Genomic DNA, 17,328 nt, shown 5'->3' with positions numbered 1-17,328 from the left:
ATCCTACACTTAAAATAGAGAGTTGGGAAAACAATTAAGGATTTAGCTTATTTTTAACAGCACCTGTGAAGAAGGTAGTGAAATATTTTAAATACAAAATTTTAGAGGTATATAATTATTTACAGTTCATGCAGGGAAGCAAATGAAAAGAATGTATTTGTTTGTTCATAATAAAGTGGTTACCAGCTTCACACATAGCCCTTGTGGAATTGAGTATTTCTCAATAGTAGACAACACAATTGTTTCTACAGGAACAATGAAGTGTTCAATACAACTAGTTTATTTTTTACTTATTTAAAAATATTCAACTGTTCAAAATAAATAAGGTCTACAAAATATACACATCTATATGTGCTGTGAGTGCCCCCTAGGAATTTTTATACCTGTTACTCAGTTTGAAAAAGAGAAATTGACCAAGGAGTGGCAGTCTCAAAAATAATGTATGCTCTTATGTTTCAGGAAAGAGAGGTAGCTGAGTAAAAGAAATACGTTAATATTGGCAAACTCTGCTGAGAGAATTATGGCAATATTATTGAGGAACACCTATGAATCCAGAGAGAAGCAGCATATTATTAATATTTCAGCTGCAGTACAAGCCTCAATCAGGTAAAATAAAGCTTTGTTACTGTCACTGCTCCTGTAACTATTTCATTTCATTTTAAAATATATATATATTTGTTTCTATACAAAGATTCTGGAAGCTCTGGAGTTTTAAGCTTTCTGAACACAATAACTGAAGAGAAACTAGAATCAGGATGTGAAGGAAGGGGCTGGTTTTAGCTAGGGACCTTGCCTCCCACAAAAGCGTTATCTTGTTTCCCTGTTGTGTCAAGCTGCAGCACGGCGGAGAGAAAGTGTTAATTTCTCGCCTATACAAGCTCTAAGGGGCTCTGCTGCAACTCGCACTTCTGTTGAGAAAATGCCACACGCTGAGCCAAGTTCATTTGTATTTTAACTCCATTGAAGCTAATGGGCTTTCCCTGGGGATGAAGATGGTTTCTTGAAGCTAGGTATAAATGAAAGAAGACATCAATAAGGGGAGCTAAATGATGGTTGAAATAGAACATGAAACTGTTTATTTTGAGGTCAGGAGATATTTTTCTTTTTTCAGCTTATGTTGGCCTGGAAAGAATTTTATAGCTCGGGATATCCATACCTTTATCTAGGCTGGATAATAAACTATGCACTGGGAAGCACATGCTTCCACACTGGATAGCTTCCTCCAGCCCACTGCTGCTTCAATCTCACTCTTGCTAATCTGTCTATTGATTAAAAACTTTTAATTATTTCAGCCTTTCTTGCCTTAGCTGAAATCTTTTTTCGAGAAAAAAAAAAATTCTAACAGTTTCTTAGTTCTCAAGCTAAAGTCAGTAGTGATATATGTGTTAAAAATTAACTGAAATGTATTTTAGAGCTTGCTCTTGCCCGAGCACATTTGACAGTGGGCCATCAGCTGAAAATTTTGGCAGGGTCAGCCTTCAAGTGTGGTAGTGTCTTAGGCTGCAAGACTCCAGACTTCTTTCCTAGGTTTTATTTATGATTTAGTACTTTCTCAGTTCTCCCAGAATTTGTGCTGTCAGGATTTCTGCCTGTCTCTGGGCTGCCAGAGGACCCTTGCTGGGAAACACAGCAGTGGCACAGAGCACTCGTGCTCAGCACTGACATCCAGATTCATTTGATGTCCCTAAACATCTTTATGCTCTTATTCATCTTCTCTATGAAGAGTCATTGAGTGTCTCCAAAATGTTGTCTCCTAGGTCACGGAACACAGAAAATAGGAATGAGAAGAGAATGTAGGGTTAGCCATACATCAGGACAGAGCTCTGAAAACCATCCTTTTCAAACTTCTATGTACTGGGGCCTTTTTGAACTGATGCCTATGTTAAGACAATATAAGCTGATCCCTCTTAGGTGATACCCAGTGCAGAATGTGTATTTCTTAATATGCCTGGTGTAAGAAAGTGTAACATTTCAACTCAGATTTTATAGACACCTGTGTGTATAATTGCCTTATTCAGACTTCACTGTTGGACAAAGCGATGGCCATGACATTTCCTTAGGGACTTTCTAGCAAATTCACATAGAGATGCAAGGATTCATCTGAAAAAATCATCACACAGCTTCAGATTGGTTGGCATCAAACAGAGACAAAAATAAGTATCAAAATGAGTGGCCCTCAAGAAGAACTTGTGCAGGCTGCCTCTGAGCACGCAATGTCATACAGTGTGCGGGAACCTGTATACAGCTACTCCTTATTTAAAGCATATGACCCGGGCCTGAGAGCACGTATGACTAATGGTGCCAGCTGGAAGATGCTTGTAAACTCACCCAAAGTTCACTCTATGGAAAAAGTAACCAGCTGATGATGTTTTGCTGCAATGTGGCATCAGGAGACAGCAAGTTTCCTGCTTGAATACTATGACAACAGAGAAGTGGTGAACGAAGGAGTTGTGAGTTGTGAGGATATGCTAGTAGTTTTTTAATAGGTAACCCACAAAAGGACAGTGGGAGGTGTATCTCCTTCAGAAATGCTGCTGGGAAAGGTCTGCCATTCAGAGGGAAATGGGGCAGTTCTCCCCCTTATCTATTTTGATTTCCCCCTGAGAATTAAGTTGCTAGCTTAGCTACAAAGCAAGAGCAAGAGACCGCTAATCCTCCTAAACTCAGAAAAGAGCTGTGCCTCCTTCCAACTGCATACAGTGTGCAGCTGTGGTAAGGGTGCAACAGGCTTCGAAAAGGAGGCTCAAAGCATCAGGACAAGATGGTCATGATGAAGGAAATACCCAAGGCATAACTACACCAGCCACCTGCAGCTGGAGAGATCAGTACTGGAGTTGGAGAGCACCTCCACTCCAGTTTAGGATTTGTCATGAGACCTTTACAGGTAGATATCCCATGGCTGTTACCAAGCATGCTGAGGAAATGACTCTTCTCTGAAATGCCAAAGGGTACCGCATGGGCAAGGGCGGCTAGACACACAGTTCCTGTTCCCACCCACCAGGCTGGCAGAGGGAACACCTTATAGAATCACAGAACCACAGAATGATTTGAGTTGGAAAGGACTCCCGAAGATTATTCCATGGGGAGGGACACCTTCCACTACACCAGGTTACTCAAAGCATCATCCAGCCCAGCTTTGAACCCTTCCAGAGATAGGGCATCCACAACTTCTTGGGCAATCTGGCTCCAGTGTCTCACCAAGCTCACTACAAACGATTTTTTCCATGTCCAACCTAAATCGACTCTCCTTCAGTTTCAATTCATTGCCCATTGGTCTATCGCCACAGGTGAAAAAATCCGTCCTTATATTTCTTATAACCCTCCTTTAGGTACTAGGAGGCTGTTTTAAAGTGTCCTCAGAAGCTTCTGTTCTCCGGGCTGAAGAGCTCCAACTCTCAGTGTTCGTAGAAGAGATTATCCAGCCCTCTGGTCATCTTTGTTGCCTCCTCTGGATTCACTCCAGAAGATCGCTCTTCCGGGGAAGGGGTGTCATGGTCAGGGGCGACCCGCGGGACCGCGCGGCTCCAAGGAGGAAGGAACCCGGTACTGTCCCCTCGAGGCAGGGGCAGGTGCGGGGGCGGTGACGGCGGCAGGGGGAGATGCGGGGCACGGCAGATGCGGAGGCAAAGGCGGGATCACGGATTCACGCATCCGCCGCCACCGCCCCCTCCCGGCCGGGCAGCGGCGCGGGGCGGGGCCGGGGCAGGCCGCCGCTGCTCCGCTCCGCTCGGCTCTGCCCGCCCTCGGCGGCGGCCGTGTCTTTGTGCCGCCCGCCCCGGCACCCGCCGGTCTCCACCTTGCCTCGCCCCGACCCTGCTTCGCTCGGCTCCGGCCGCCGACGCTGCCGCCGAGGGGATCAGCGGGTCAGCCCGCCCTCGCCCTGCTGCGGGGCTTCCCCGCCTCCTCCCCGCCCCACCGCCGCTCTACCCCGCCTCGTCCCGCTGCCCCCGGTGCGGGTTACTCGCGGCCGCCTCCCCCGGCTGCCGTGAGCCCGCGGTGCGGCTGCCGCCCGGAGCTCCCCCGCCGTCGGGGATGGCGCGGCCGGCAGCGCCCGTGCGCGCCTGAGGCGGAGGGGCGAGCCCGCCGCCGCCGCGGGAGGAGGAGGGAAAGGAGGAGGAGGAGAGATGAAGCGCTTCCAGCCTGGGGTCGCGCTGCTGCTCTCGCTGCTGTGGGAGGTGAGGTGGGCCGTGGGGGGAGCGCTGCCCTGCCCGGCGGCGGCTGCGGCAGCCCCGCGTTCACCCCGCGGGGTCCGCCATCGGTCGCGACCTGGAACTGCGCGGCTGGCGGAGGGGAGCTGCAGCCCGCGCCCAGGCGGGGGGCGTGCGCGGGAGGTGATTTATTTTGGGTTAATGTCTTCGCCGGAACGGCCTTGGCTCCACGGGCAGTGCGCGGTCAGGAGTGCGGGGGAGCCGCGGGGCCGGGCTGGGCGAGCCCCGGCGCAGCTGAGGGTGCGGTGGTCACCGGCGTTCGCGGCGGCCGGGCTCGCCGGGTGTCCGCGGTCTTACTGCTGGAGCAGAGAAAGATTATCCGCGGTGTGATGGAGCAGAGTAACACGGGACCTATACGCAGGGGCACAAGCTGCTGGAAGCTGCCCATTCCCAGCAGAGTGGCAGACTGTCCAGGGGACGCAAAGCCTGCGCCAGTCAGTAAGGGTTAGACGGAAGGCGCATCTCTTATTTTCGTTATTCTCTTATTTTCATTTCGTGGGCAGAGTGTCCATTGCGAGGTAGGTAGAGGTGCAGCGGCATCAGCTAACGAGGAGCCGGGCGGCACCGTGCAGCGTGGTTAAACTTCTGGGAAAACCTGGATAGCGCAGCTTTCGTACTTACAACAACCAAACCAACAGTGAACTAGGAGCTTTCATTAATTGCAGGGAGGATTTGCGCTACGCAGTTCCAGACGCATGGAATAGTTTGGATTGGAAGACACCTTAAAGATCGCCTAGTTTAAACCTCCCTCCCGTGGGTTGGCATGACAGTGGATGAGGGGGTTGGGAAAGCAGCATTTATTTATTTATTTTGTCAGCGGGCGGATAGGCAGATGTTTTCTGGGGGAGTGCTGTTTTCTCTTGGTCTGTGGTTTAACCTTCGGGCTGGGGACGGTCAGGGGGGCAGCAGCACCCCCCGAGCCATGTGCGGCTCCCGGTGGCAGGCTCGGCAGCGTGCTGGAGTCATCGCCGGGACACGTGCGGTGGCAGCGTGCCGGGTGACTTCGGAAACACCCGTGGGCTTGTTGTCTTAGGCACATCTCTACCTTCGTGAAGCCCAGAGGCAATGTAGCTGAAAGTGTCTGAGAGGTGAAAGAGCTGTGTTGCCTCTGTGACAGAGCAGTTTAGACAGGACATTAATTAATTTTTTTTTAAAAAACGGCATGCCACCAAACTCCATATATGGAAACCAGTGTGCTGGCTGTGTAGTTACTAATTTTGGTAATGGATATAATTAATGAAAATGATGTTTACTACATGTTTATGCCACCTACGTGGATGAATGATTTCTGGTGTGTTGCCCACTGTGCCATCCAGCATCATCCCATTAAAACACTCAGATCAAAATCACTGCTTAATGTAAATAAGCATAACTCTTTACAGGTTAATTGATTTGCATCTCTTTTCCCTGGCTGTAAACCTGGCCTTGGTTCTGGCCCTCAATTGCTCTTGACTCCACAGCAACTCTTCAGAAAGCAGGAATAGCAAAATGTCGATTAAATGAAACAAACACCACCATTTCCCCGAGGGATTGTGTTCATCTGAGACACTGAAAGGTTTCACCCCTCCAGGATCCCTTTGATTAGATGTCTCTGCTCTCTTAACGGGTATTTTGCTGAAAAAGATCATTTGTGCCTGAAAAAAGTAATTTGCATAAATCCTCATTGGATCTAGCCAGTGTTGCTGCTATTTAAGCTTTTGTACTGGTTTTAATTGTGGGTTTCCCCCCCCTTTTTTCTTTTAATCTAGAATGTTTGTTTTGCCATCTGGTTTTGTGGATTTTTTTTTTTTCTTGGAAGTTCTTACGTTGCCTATTAAAATGAGATGCTGTGTAAATAAGGCTGTATTCTACATGCCCAGAAACGGGGTGCTGGGGGTTTAAAAAACTTAACTGGAGACATCTGGTTGCTTTGAAGATTTTTGGTGCATGAAACTTTTGATGTCTTCTGGACAAAATTCTGCACTGGATATTATCTGAAATAACATTGTTGCAATTGTTTTAAATCTGTTTGCAGCTCCAACATGATCTTAGTAATTACTGAACAAAGCTGAGAAATATGGTTTTCATTCATCATTTTGCAAAAGGCTCTGGCTGTTACTCAGGTACTGTGGGGAGGAGCCCATTTAGTCTGTCAGAGCACTATGCAGTAGTTACTGATTCCAACTATGTTTTCCCTGGGTAGATTACCCAAAATACTTGTAAAGTATTCGTGTGTTGTAAAACCACTATTTATGGTTATATTGATGAAAGGAATGAACTTCACAATTAAGTATACATCAAGTTCATGGTTGGTGTGAGTTTGGGCGTGGGGAGTGTGTGTGTTCATAGTTTCAGTCTGAAGTCTAGTCAGCAGCTGGCTGTGGCAGCCTCTCCCACGGGGAACTGAGGGTTTGCTGTTCCTGATGTAAAGGCAGAAGATGCAGAAGAGGGGCTTGAGGGGCAGGGGCATGTGCTGGTGGGTGTTTTCATGAAGGTGACTAAAGGCATCACCATCAAAGCAGGATTTACACATAAGAAATTGCTGGCTCTTGGTGCTAAAATGCCTCTCCTTATTCTAAACAAGCTTGAGATGCACTAATTACAGAAACATCCAGAGCAGTGTGATGGTGGGAGAAGGGAATTAATTTTGAGTTTTCTTGTGTGACGAGGGTTTTTTCACTGCAACCGCAAAGACCATGGTGGAAGAAAAATCTCCAGCCTCAAGACCCAGAAAGCTCTGCTCTGAGAAGACATTATAAGGGGAGAAAAGCTAAAGATGTCCTGTGTTTTGCTCATGACTTAATTGCAGTTGAACAGTTTAACAAGTAAGGTAAAATGAGGTGGACAATTTGACAGGTAATTTTGTTTCTTGCAGGAAGAAATGAAGACTGTTGAATCTTTATCTGTCTTTTTCAAATTAATTTGACTACTTGGAGATAGCAGAGTGTTATTAACTACAGTTATTTGAAATGCCCTTTTTCACCAGGAGCCTGGATGACTGGTATACCCACAGTACTGACATCTATGATTTCTTCACTCACAAATAACCAGTAGTCTTGCTTGCTAGCTTGGCTCGTGGTTCTACCAACAGAACTGTATTTTGTCTCAGTTGGCTCTCAGTTTTATGGAAAGATTTGAGGAGGACCTTGAAGTGATGACTGTTTGGGGCATATATATATCAACATTTTCTGCTTCTCTTTAATCAGTGATCCCAAGGGCTTTGGTTGTCTGATCTTACATGTGACTTTAATGAATAGTGATGCCTTTGGAAGAAGCAAAAAATAAAACTAAACAGGCAGTCGTCCCCCCCCCACGATAAAGCAAGCTTATTTTCAGCCTGAATGAGGGCACCAGTGTCTCTGTGGGGCTTACTTCTCAGACTGAGTGCTTGCTTTCTCTCTCACAAGCTGTAGCAGTGCTGGATGGAGGAGAGCTCAGCAGCTGAAGCTCAGCTCAAGGATGAGGAAGCTGAACAGAGCTGTTGCAGGCCTATAGAGGACCCTATCTGTGCTGCAGTGGTAATAATGGTGTTTTATTGTTGCTGCTGCAGAGGAGCTTGCTGGGTAGCCTCAACTTTCAAAACTATCAAATAATTTTAGATGCCTACACCTCTGATTGGCTCCTATGTTGTAGCCAGGAGAGTCTAGTGATCAGTAGAGTCTTGTTAATTTGTCAGATGAAAGATACTATGCAAGAGTCAAGTGCCTTTTTTAAAAGGAACAAGAAAATGGACATGTCATAGGAATGGCAAAATGTGTTGTCTTCAAAGAAAATTCAAATACTCCCGACAGTCTGTCATACAAGATTTGTTTTAGTAACAGCAAAGTTGGCTGGTACTCCTCAGTTGGTTAACTGCTGTATTGAGCTTTTTATTATTATTTTTGTAAGTGGGCTTCAACAGGAGAGATTTTATCAAATCAGAGAAACCAAAAATTTCTGTCCTTCCTGAAGAGGTTTGTTTGTAGCTTTTCTTTGATTGTTTGTGTTTTGGGTTTTTGTTTGTTTGTTTGCTTTTTTAGTCTTTGTAGGAACAAGAACGTTAAGATGAGGAAACCCACCAGTCTTAAAGAAAAAAACCTACATTTTAATAATTTTAAAATGATTAGGTAGCACAGGTGGAGTTCAAGAATTTGTGAGGACTGCTACATCCTCCCCTCTCCACCCATTTCTGGTATTTTTTTCCATCCATTAGTGGTCAGGTTTTCCTTTCTATAAAGTACTTTAAAAGTGTATATACCCTTGAATGTACAAATGTGCATGCACACCAGTGTTGTTGTCTCTGTGATGTCCCTCTCTGTGGAATATGGATACAGCCCTGTTGATCTTGCTCTTTCCATGGGGGTTGGGGGAAATAAGGGGAAAAAATCTATCCCAAAAATTCTACTACAGAGTTGTTAGTGTAGATGTGGTCACTAACCCTCTCCTGCTTTTTAGTTTTGGTTACATAACAGATTTAGCTGCTTAAACAGTTTCTGGTGGTTTTTATCCTTTACCCTTCTGCAGCTGGTTGCAAAGCAGCTATTGCATTGCTGAGGGAAGGCAGGAAAGAGCTTTTTTACAATTTATAGTTTGGAGATCCAACTGGTGCTGGCAAGCCTTCCCTGCCTTTGACAGCAGTGAGATGGGCTGTGATTTCCAGGCAGGAGGACTGAGCTCGCACACTTTTCTCACTTCGCTCCTGCTGAGGAGGAGACAGATTCGTGTTGGTTGTGGGTAGGGAATGGGTGGCCGACTGCCATTTGCATCCTCTAAGAGGAGGTGCAAATGGGGTTTTTTGGGCTTGGTTGGTGTGGTTTACTTTTTTGCCTAAATTAGAAGAAGCATCTGTAAAATCTGTTTGTATTTTCCTATGGCAGTCAAAAATATTTAGCACTTTCTGTTACGCTTTCTTCATAAAAGGGAAGTTGTCTATTTCCTCTTGCTACTTTCCACTCAGCTAATGCAGGTGGCTGAAAGGTTAAACTCAGACGAAGCAAGCCCTTAGACTTCAGGTGCTCTTTTAAAATGGATTTAGCTAAAATCAATAGAAAAAAGGGCTCAATTGAAACTCTTTGGGTTAATACAAATTCATTTTGGTTTTCTCCCCTAAGAAGAGTCTTGGAAAAACTGCAATGAATATGCCCATATAGAGGCTTGCTCTGGTCATCAGTGTAGGCTGAATTTATGGGCAGAAACAGATTAGTGCTTAACTTACGCTACAGAATTAAAAAAAAAAAAATTAAAATATATCTTGCTGGGGCAAGGTGGCTACCAATTTACTTCAAATTTGTTGTGATATAAGAAGTAAAATCCGTATGAAAAACCATTACCTAAAGCTAGCATATTTTAATTTTTGTGTCTGTTTTTTGACAACACTGTTGCTTTGTATCCTCAGCAATACAGATGAGTTTATTTTGCTGAAGGTTTTGTTGAAATCCTGTTAGAGTTTGTTATGGCAAATACAAACTCTCTTTGGGCTAGCAAGAGGCAAAGCCTTTCTAAAAGCTTTTTTTTGTTTGTTTGCTTGAATAGTATTTTTTGGGAAATGAATCTTAGGTCTGTCTGAAGTCTGGGAACACAGCCTGGGATCTTGGGCATTAAATAGCAGTTTAAAGACAAGGGAAAGCTAAGGTCTTAAATAGTGGATATTATCACTTTGCTGATACCAGAACAGTAAGATATGAGATGAAATGCCATGGCTGGTATTTCAGAAGGGCAGGAGAGGAGAATCTGGGTTTGTTGAATGATTTTTTCTTTTTCTCCCTTTTGAGAACAATATATCTTGATAGGTTTCTCACATATTAAATATCACTGCTGAGTTAAAAATGTCTTTCTTCAGAAGTGTGTCTTCAACTTCAAGCTAAATGGGTGTTAGCTACACCTGTGTTTTAAATAGCTCAACTAAAAATCTCTTCTTTCTCAATGACTCAGCTTTCAGTCTGGTAAATTTTTTAAAGGAAAGGAGCTAGCAAGAGGTGGTTTCTTATCTGTATCTCATGCAATGAAGGTGTGGGTTGTTGCTGACAGGGGTGGTCTCTAATCCCTGGTTTTGCCAGCTCCTGTAGCTGTAGTGACCCTGGGAACACTAAAGGACCATATCAACTCACTGATGCTGTGAGTGACTAAGCCACAAAAAAGAGTCTGGGGGGAAAAAATGAGAGGGAATAGTTTTCCATTGGTTCAGCAGAGGTTTGTGCCACGGTATAGCATCATGAAACTTGCTGCAAGGGAGTAGAGAGAATGTATGGCTTGGAGCAGACTGCTCGTTTTGGTAGGACACTTCTTGTTTCAATACATTAGATAGCTCCTAATGGGAATTATAAAATCCTTTTGGTTGGAAAAGACCTTTAAGGTCATTGAGTCTAATGGTAAACTTAACACAGTCAAAGGTAAACTGTGTCCCTAAGTGATGCTGCATTTGTACTGGAGTGGAAGGCAATCATGGAAACCTTTTCTGTGCTCTACTAGAAGGGGAAACTAGCAGAGTGTGATTTTTTTGCCTTTGCCTGAAAGATGCCATTAGATACTATTCTGGAAAAATTAGTTTTACCATTTTCCCAAATCACCTGCCAAGTGTCTCTCAGAGCAGAAGTGCTCAACCAGGCCTCCCCAACTTTTCCCATCTGTGGGGCAGGAGGGGGTCGTGGATGGAGACTGTGCTTCTGGGAAAGGTCCAACATCAGGTGCAACATGGGAGGAACTGTTGTCCTCAAGTCCAGCCAAGGGTAGCTACAAACACAGCACTCCTCTGCTGCACCCTTCATTCCACCTCTCTCATTTGGAGGTCTAAAACAAAACCCAAAACCTTGGACTTTGATTGAAAGTGACTGTGAAGTAATCTGGGCCTTAGTTTCGAAGTTCAGAGGCAGTGGAAAGTGGCCATTTGTGAAGGGCGGTGAAGCAGGGTGGTGGGAGTTTAGCTAGACTCCAGTCCTGGCTGCACAAGAGCCCTCTGTAAGCAGCTCACTGTTTCCAGCTGGAGTAGGAAGGATGCTATGCCAGCTGGCTTGTTCTCCCACCTCTGACATTGATAGGCATCAGGCAACTAAAGAGCTGGCAATAGTTTTGAGGATGGATCCTTCCTTCCAAGGTCTTGTGCTGTTGGAATAGGATATGAGGGCTGTGGACTCCAGGAATGTAGCCAATACCTCTAAAGGTTTGTCCTTCTAAGGTAATTACGCTTTTTGTTTTCTTAGGCCTTTCTAGTTACGTGCATTCCAGTCTGTTTGGGTTTTCCCTGGGAGTATGAAGAACTGGAGAACCCTGAAATGAAATTAGTACGAGAGGAATGTGAGCATGTGCGAAGGTGGCAGGGATCTCACTGACAGCAGACTGAAGACAATGGGTAGCACGTGTTATACTTGATGTGAGAGGAGTGCTTTGTTGTGCATGTTCATCTTTTTGGGCCTCAGTCAGTGGCACTAACACCCAGGGGAGCAGGATGCTTTTGTAGACCTACTCTGCTTACCTTGATCTTGCCACCAGTATAGTTACAGTGACAGGCTTGTGCTGCTATGGGGTTAAGAGCAGGTAGTGTGCCTGTGATCCAGAGGGTTTGGTTGTCAATAGATTAGGAGCTCTGTCAGGGAACATATACTAGTAAAGAAAAATGAAATCAATGACTGATTTGAGCTTATTTAGAATTTCTGCAAACTTGGGGTTTTTTGGCTGGCACAGTTGTGTCTTCCTACATGCTTGTCTAATGGCTGTAGGTAGACCAACAAAATTCTTCTACGTGTCCTGTTTGGAGTCTGTTTTTCTCCTTTCTGGACAGGAGATGCTCCTTGTCTAACCAGAAGAGGCCAGGTGTTTATACTTTGCTCCTTTTGGCACAGTCCCTTTAGTGTCAGCACGGGAGTTTGATATCCAGCTATGCAGCACTGTTTAGACACGGTGATATGACAACAGACAGTGTAAGTACCTCTGGAATTGCTCAGTGTTTTGTTTCTCCCAATTTATTAAATCTCTTCACTAAAGTGGGTAGAAAACCTGTTAACTTAGGGAATTCTTTTCTGCTTTCCTCATTATATCTGTAAATGTAAATTATATCTGTAAATGTGGCTTTTCTCAGTCTGGTTGGTGGGTGACTGTAAGTGCTTCAGCTTTTGATGCAAAAGCAAGGCAATGATGAGTCAAGCAAGTGTTTTCTTTAATTTCTGCTCCTCGTGGGGGAAAAATACATTGCTCATTGCTACAGATAATTCTCTCAATACTGGTGTAAGTGAGATCCAGGAATTCACTGCTGGCTCTCTTACAGTGTGAGTTCCCAGCTCAGGGCCTTATTTCCCTGCTGCAATTGGAGCCAGGGGTTTAACCTATTACAGGAAGGGTAATGGGTATGAAAGTCCACCTTCAGTTATTCAAGTGCCATTAAGTTTGGCAGAATCTCAGTCCAAAAGAGAGGATACATGAACTCTGAACACGCTGCTTTCAAATGGTCAGACAATTGTCTAGCCTAAAAAAAAATGTGGGGAGGATGGGTGCGTAAGAAATTTTAAATCTACTTTTTTGAGTTCTGCTTTTCTTTTTCAGGCTGACATAAGATGCTCCTATCTTGAGTGCTGTCTCGCCTATCCCAAGCATTTATCAGTAATGATAACCATAATTTTCAATGTTTTGAGCAGCAGTGGTGTAGAGGATGCCTGCTGATCCTGAACTATCAAGCAGCACTGCCATGATGCGCCGCACTGTGTGCAGTGGGGTTTTGCATCAGGGACCCCAGTTCTGCTCTGATCTGCTTCTTGACTAAAGCAATTCACATCTCTTGGCTGTGATACAGAAATACTAATAGCATATGGGATTAGGTTTAAACTCTTCAGAACTGGGTCATCCTGTAGTTTGAGATTGTGGAAGAGAACATTAGGTTGCCTTTTTTTTTTTTTTTCTGTAGCTGAAATGATAGTGGTGTCTGTTCCTAAACTTGTGTGCATGCATCCCTGAATAAATCATGTTATAGAGCTACACTAAGGCTGCATATGTTTGCCTGCATATTTCTTAGGATGACCTGTATTTCTAGAGAAGCTAGAGAGCAGAAAAGGCATTAGTGCCTAATAATAGCCAGATACTACAAGTTGCATAATGCTGACGAAAACCTAAGGCAATTTGGGGCTTTCGCATAATGCCAGCACCATGTAACCAGCTGAACTTGCAGCGTGGTGATAGAAAAATGTTTCAGAATCTGCAGGTCATCTGTAGATCTTGGAGCTTTTGTTTTCTGAAATCCAGGTCTTAGATTTGTTTTTTCATGTGCTGTGAGTAATACTTCTGATGCTGACTCCTTAAAGCCCAGGGTGAATATTAGCAAACTGGGTCTCACTATACCCTGTATGTGGCAATTGTCTGGATAGGTATCTGCAGTGTTCCTAGAAGGCATTGGATGGGATCCTGAAAATATTGTAGGAGACACCTTGGAATACACCCAAAACCTGGCTGGTGAAGCTTCCTGGCGTGGGTATGCTGACCCACACTGCCAGCCCTGTGTGCCTGTATGCCTGTCACAAGGCATCCTGTGGGAACGCATTTAGGTTGCAGCTTCATCTGGTTTTCCCTGTGGACAAAAACCATGGGCACAACTGTGGCACAAAGCCAGGGGGATTTGGATTAAGCTTGTTTTAATTCTGTAGTAATCTTGACTTCCTATTTTTATTAAAGCCCTAATCCCGGGCTCTGTCCAAAGGTCATTAAAAGTCAATGGAGACGTCCCACTTGCTTCCAGTGAATGCTGGGACAGGCTGCCTGGAGGGTGCTGGGTGCCTTTGGTTGTGCTGTCTCAACCAGCTTGAGGTACAAAGTGACCTTTGCTCTGTGCAGCTTCTGGAGCGCTGTGGGCAGGGATGGTGGTGTTTCCCCAGGCTGAAGGCACACACGCTGAAAAGTTTGGTTGCCTTGAAGCAGCTCTTGCTGTCACTCCTCTGTGCCCCGGCACTGTGCAGCACTATGGCCACCCACGGAGCTGCCGGTGTAGCTCTCCTTGAGGAAGCAGCTACTTCAGCCAGCCACGGTCACTGTCCACGTTGCATAAGGAGAAAAGCATCGTAGTGATTATATAAAAGAGATTATGTAACTGGGTAATTTGGTAATCGCCTCTCTGGTGAACGCTAAGAATAGCTTGTGAATATGCATTTATTTTTGTGATAGCCATCCACAGTGATGAAGCACTGGAAAAAGTGGCTGCTGGGCACTGGCACAGGGTGAAATACTTGTTCCTGCTCTGTGTGTGTTTGCAGAGAATTCACAGCTCTGTCACTCCTGTGCTGCTGTGGTGAGACACATCAGCTGCTGTTCCCCTTGCCCCACATCGTGGTGTGACCTCCTCCACAGGTGCAGCGAAGGCATCCAACTGCTTTTGATAAGCCTGTGCCACCTGCCTGTGGCATCTGTACAAGGCTGTGCAATGCACAGGCCAAACAGATGATGGAGGAGGGAACACATGTTGCTTCTTCATGAATTTGGGCCATTTTTGCTTTCTCTTACTTCCCAGAACTAGCTGTTTTTCATGCTGAATTTTCCAGTACCTCTTTCCCCCACGCCACCCCAAGAGTTGTCTGGGAGGTGCTGGAAAGTTTCCAGGATCCTGGTGAGGAGCAAGAAGGCTGATTGCCTGCTTTGAGACAACTGAGAAGACCATGTGTGCTTCAACCCCACTCTTAGTTGAATCTCTGTTCATGGGTTTATTCCTCTCTTGCAGAAGGGAAGGTGACTCATTAAAAAAAAATCAGATGCTGCCAAAGCCTGTGAGAGCTCTCTGATGCTAACTGAAGTCAAAGGAGAAACTGTGAAGGAGATGGGTGCTATTCCTTGTAGTCTCTTACTCCTGAGAAGACTGTGCAGGGGTGAGCTCAGGATAGCTTGGGAGAAGGCAGGAAGCTGGATGAAGGGCTGTGACAGTGAGGAAGTGAGCAAAAGAAACTCACTGGGTGGTTCATTTGGGAACATCGGTCCTGGCTCTGAAAATGTTTCTGCAGTTTTCAGATCAGCTTCTGAAGTCTGGGTGGTTGCTGGCTTTTTGTTGTGGATTTGGGGTTATTTTAAATTTTTATTTTGTGTGATTTCAATTTGCCTTCCCATTCACTGTCCTGAGGGTACAGTTTGCCACCTTTTCTCATTGCTACAGCTACATCTTCTCTGCCTTGAATTGCTTTTTCAGCTCCTCATCTCTTGCTGCCTGAAGCTCAAGCTCTTTAACCTTATCTTCAAGCTGCCACATAATCCTCTCTCCACCTACGGCTCTGACCTGGTTTCCTCCTCCTCCTCCCAGCTCTTTGCTGGACTGTTGTTCCACCCTTCTTGGCTTAGGATGGCTTTCTTCTCTCTTTTCTGTGTTATTGATTTCATGATTTGCAATAGTTTCCAGTTCCTTGGCTGCTGCATTCCTGTTCTCTTTTTGAATTTTTTTTCTGTGCTTTCTTCTTTTATTTCTTTCCTAGGCTTTCTTCAGTTCCATCTATGATTCAGCCCTGGCACAACCACTTCCCACATGGGTTTTGCCTCTCCTGTCATTTCTTTACTTCTTCCTACTTGCAGAAGGAAAGGCTGTACCATCTGCCCTTAAAAGTGCCTTGTAAATCCATTTCCCACATTTTGCAGTTAGGTGTTGGATGCAGATTAAAAAAAAAATTTAAATCCTTTTCCCTTGAAAGATTTCCATCCTGTCCCTTTTGCCCGAATATCTGTTTCCTGGCATGTTTTTTCTCATTTTTATATGTTAGGCTAGAGATTTGAGAGTTCAGCTTGCAGCTTCACCCAAGAATTCCCTTCGCGGAATGGGTGATTCCTTGTTGCAGTTGACTCCCTTTTGTACAGACCCCTTCTCCTTGGTATTTATACCTTCTCCTTTTAGTAGGATATCAACCCTGGAATATGCTGCTGTTGTTGTCAGGGCAAAAGAGTGTTAGGGGAATGTTTTTAATAAACATATGGTCATTGCTTAATGTAGATGGAAAGTAGGAAGGGGAGACAGCATGCACAGCACCCTGTGAACTGTAGAGGACAAGGGCAAGCACAAACCATGGAAAATATGAAATTATTTTGATGCCATGTAAATTCTCAGATGCTTAATGGCCTTATTTTTTCAATCTCAAATTACACATCTGGAAAAAGATGTGACTAAAGTTGAGAGTTTTTGTGTAAAGGCATGTAAGGATGTGTTAGAGTTGTTACGGGAGCTTTTGTAATGTGAAAACTGTTTAATTTGCAACTGTACAGATACATTAATAATCCTATCTGGACTGATAGGCAAGTGTGAAGTAGTGAAAAGAGAAGGAAGCCAAAATTCATGTACTATGTTAACTTTTTAAAACCAGTGAAACTGAAATGAGATCTCATTTGCATCAATTTTAATGAAAGGTATGTATGTAAACTGCCTAGGATCAAAGAAAAACATTAATTCTTAGTTTCATGCAGATAAGATTGTTCAAGGTGCATAAGTATTGTATAAAAAGATATGAAGGCAGTTTTTATGTTTGGTGCAGAGACACTATATGAGATTTTGGTTTACTTTTGTCTTCTTTGTCAGTGCCACATGCAGCATGTATAATCTGATTGACTTTAGTTGTAATGTTACCTGCCTTATTCTGAAACCTCCAGATGCAGGCTTTCACCATGTGGGTTGTTAGTGTGTGACAGAAACCCTGGGGTTCATCTGGAGCATACCAGTCGTATTGGATGTGATGGTAGAACTCTCACTGGTAGGAAGGAGCAGAATGGGCTCCATGTTTTGGAGTTTAAACTCAAGTCCTAATTGCTCATCTGTTCCCTTTGAAGAAAATAGACTGTGAAGATATTTCTTATGAAGGTTCAAGTTCAGTTAAATAGATTCAGTTAAAGATATTTCCAAAAGCAAGTCCAATGGAGTTAAAAAATGAGCACTGTCTGCAAAGATCCCGCTGTCAGGAAGTGCCTGATGGAGCCAAATTAATAACTTTTGAGAAGTTCCCTTTTGAAATGTTCCTGCAGCAAGCTTTTAAAAAAGATCTAGAGGGGCTTGAAAGAAAGAACCCTTTGTAAAAACTCTTTCCTTCAAGCAAGAACATTTCGATATGCCATGAAGCAAGGTTATGAAGGGACATTTAGCACTGGGTTTCCTGATGCTGCCTAGAGAAGGCTTGGCAGCCTTTTTTGCTGTGGTAGGGAAGGCACTTGTAATCTCAGTGTCAGTATTTGC

General features: G+C 44.5%; 1 protein-coding gene across 1 annotated transcript in view; it reads left to right on the top strand.

Moving 5' to 3' along the window:
• The first annotated feature begins 4,108 nt into the window (after window positions 1–4,108).
• The window catches only part of VOPP1 (VOPP1 WW domain binding protein), a 61,995-nt gene continuing 48,775 nt past the window's right edge, over window positions 4,109–17,328 (top strand). The window contains 1 exon segment of the mRNA NM_001245463.2: window positions 4,109–4,175. Within this exon segment, the coding sequence (NP_001232392.1) occupies window positions 4,125–4,175 (51 nt within the window). The 5' untranslated portion in view covers window positions 4,109–4,124.

The sequence above is a fragment of the Taeniopygia guttata genome, chromosome 2, assembly GCF_048771995.1.
Source record: "Taeniopygia guttata chromosome 2, bTaeGut7.mat, whole genome shotgun sequence".
Classification (NCBI taxonomy): domain Eukaryota; kingdom Metazoa; phylum Chordata; class Aves; order Passeriformes; family Estrildidae; genus Taeniopygia; species Taeniopygia guttata.
Note: the sequence above shows the minus strand (reverse complement) of the source record. Positions and strands in the feature narration are given on the sequence as shown.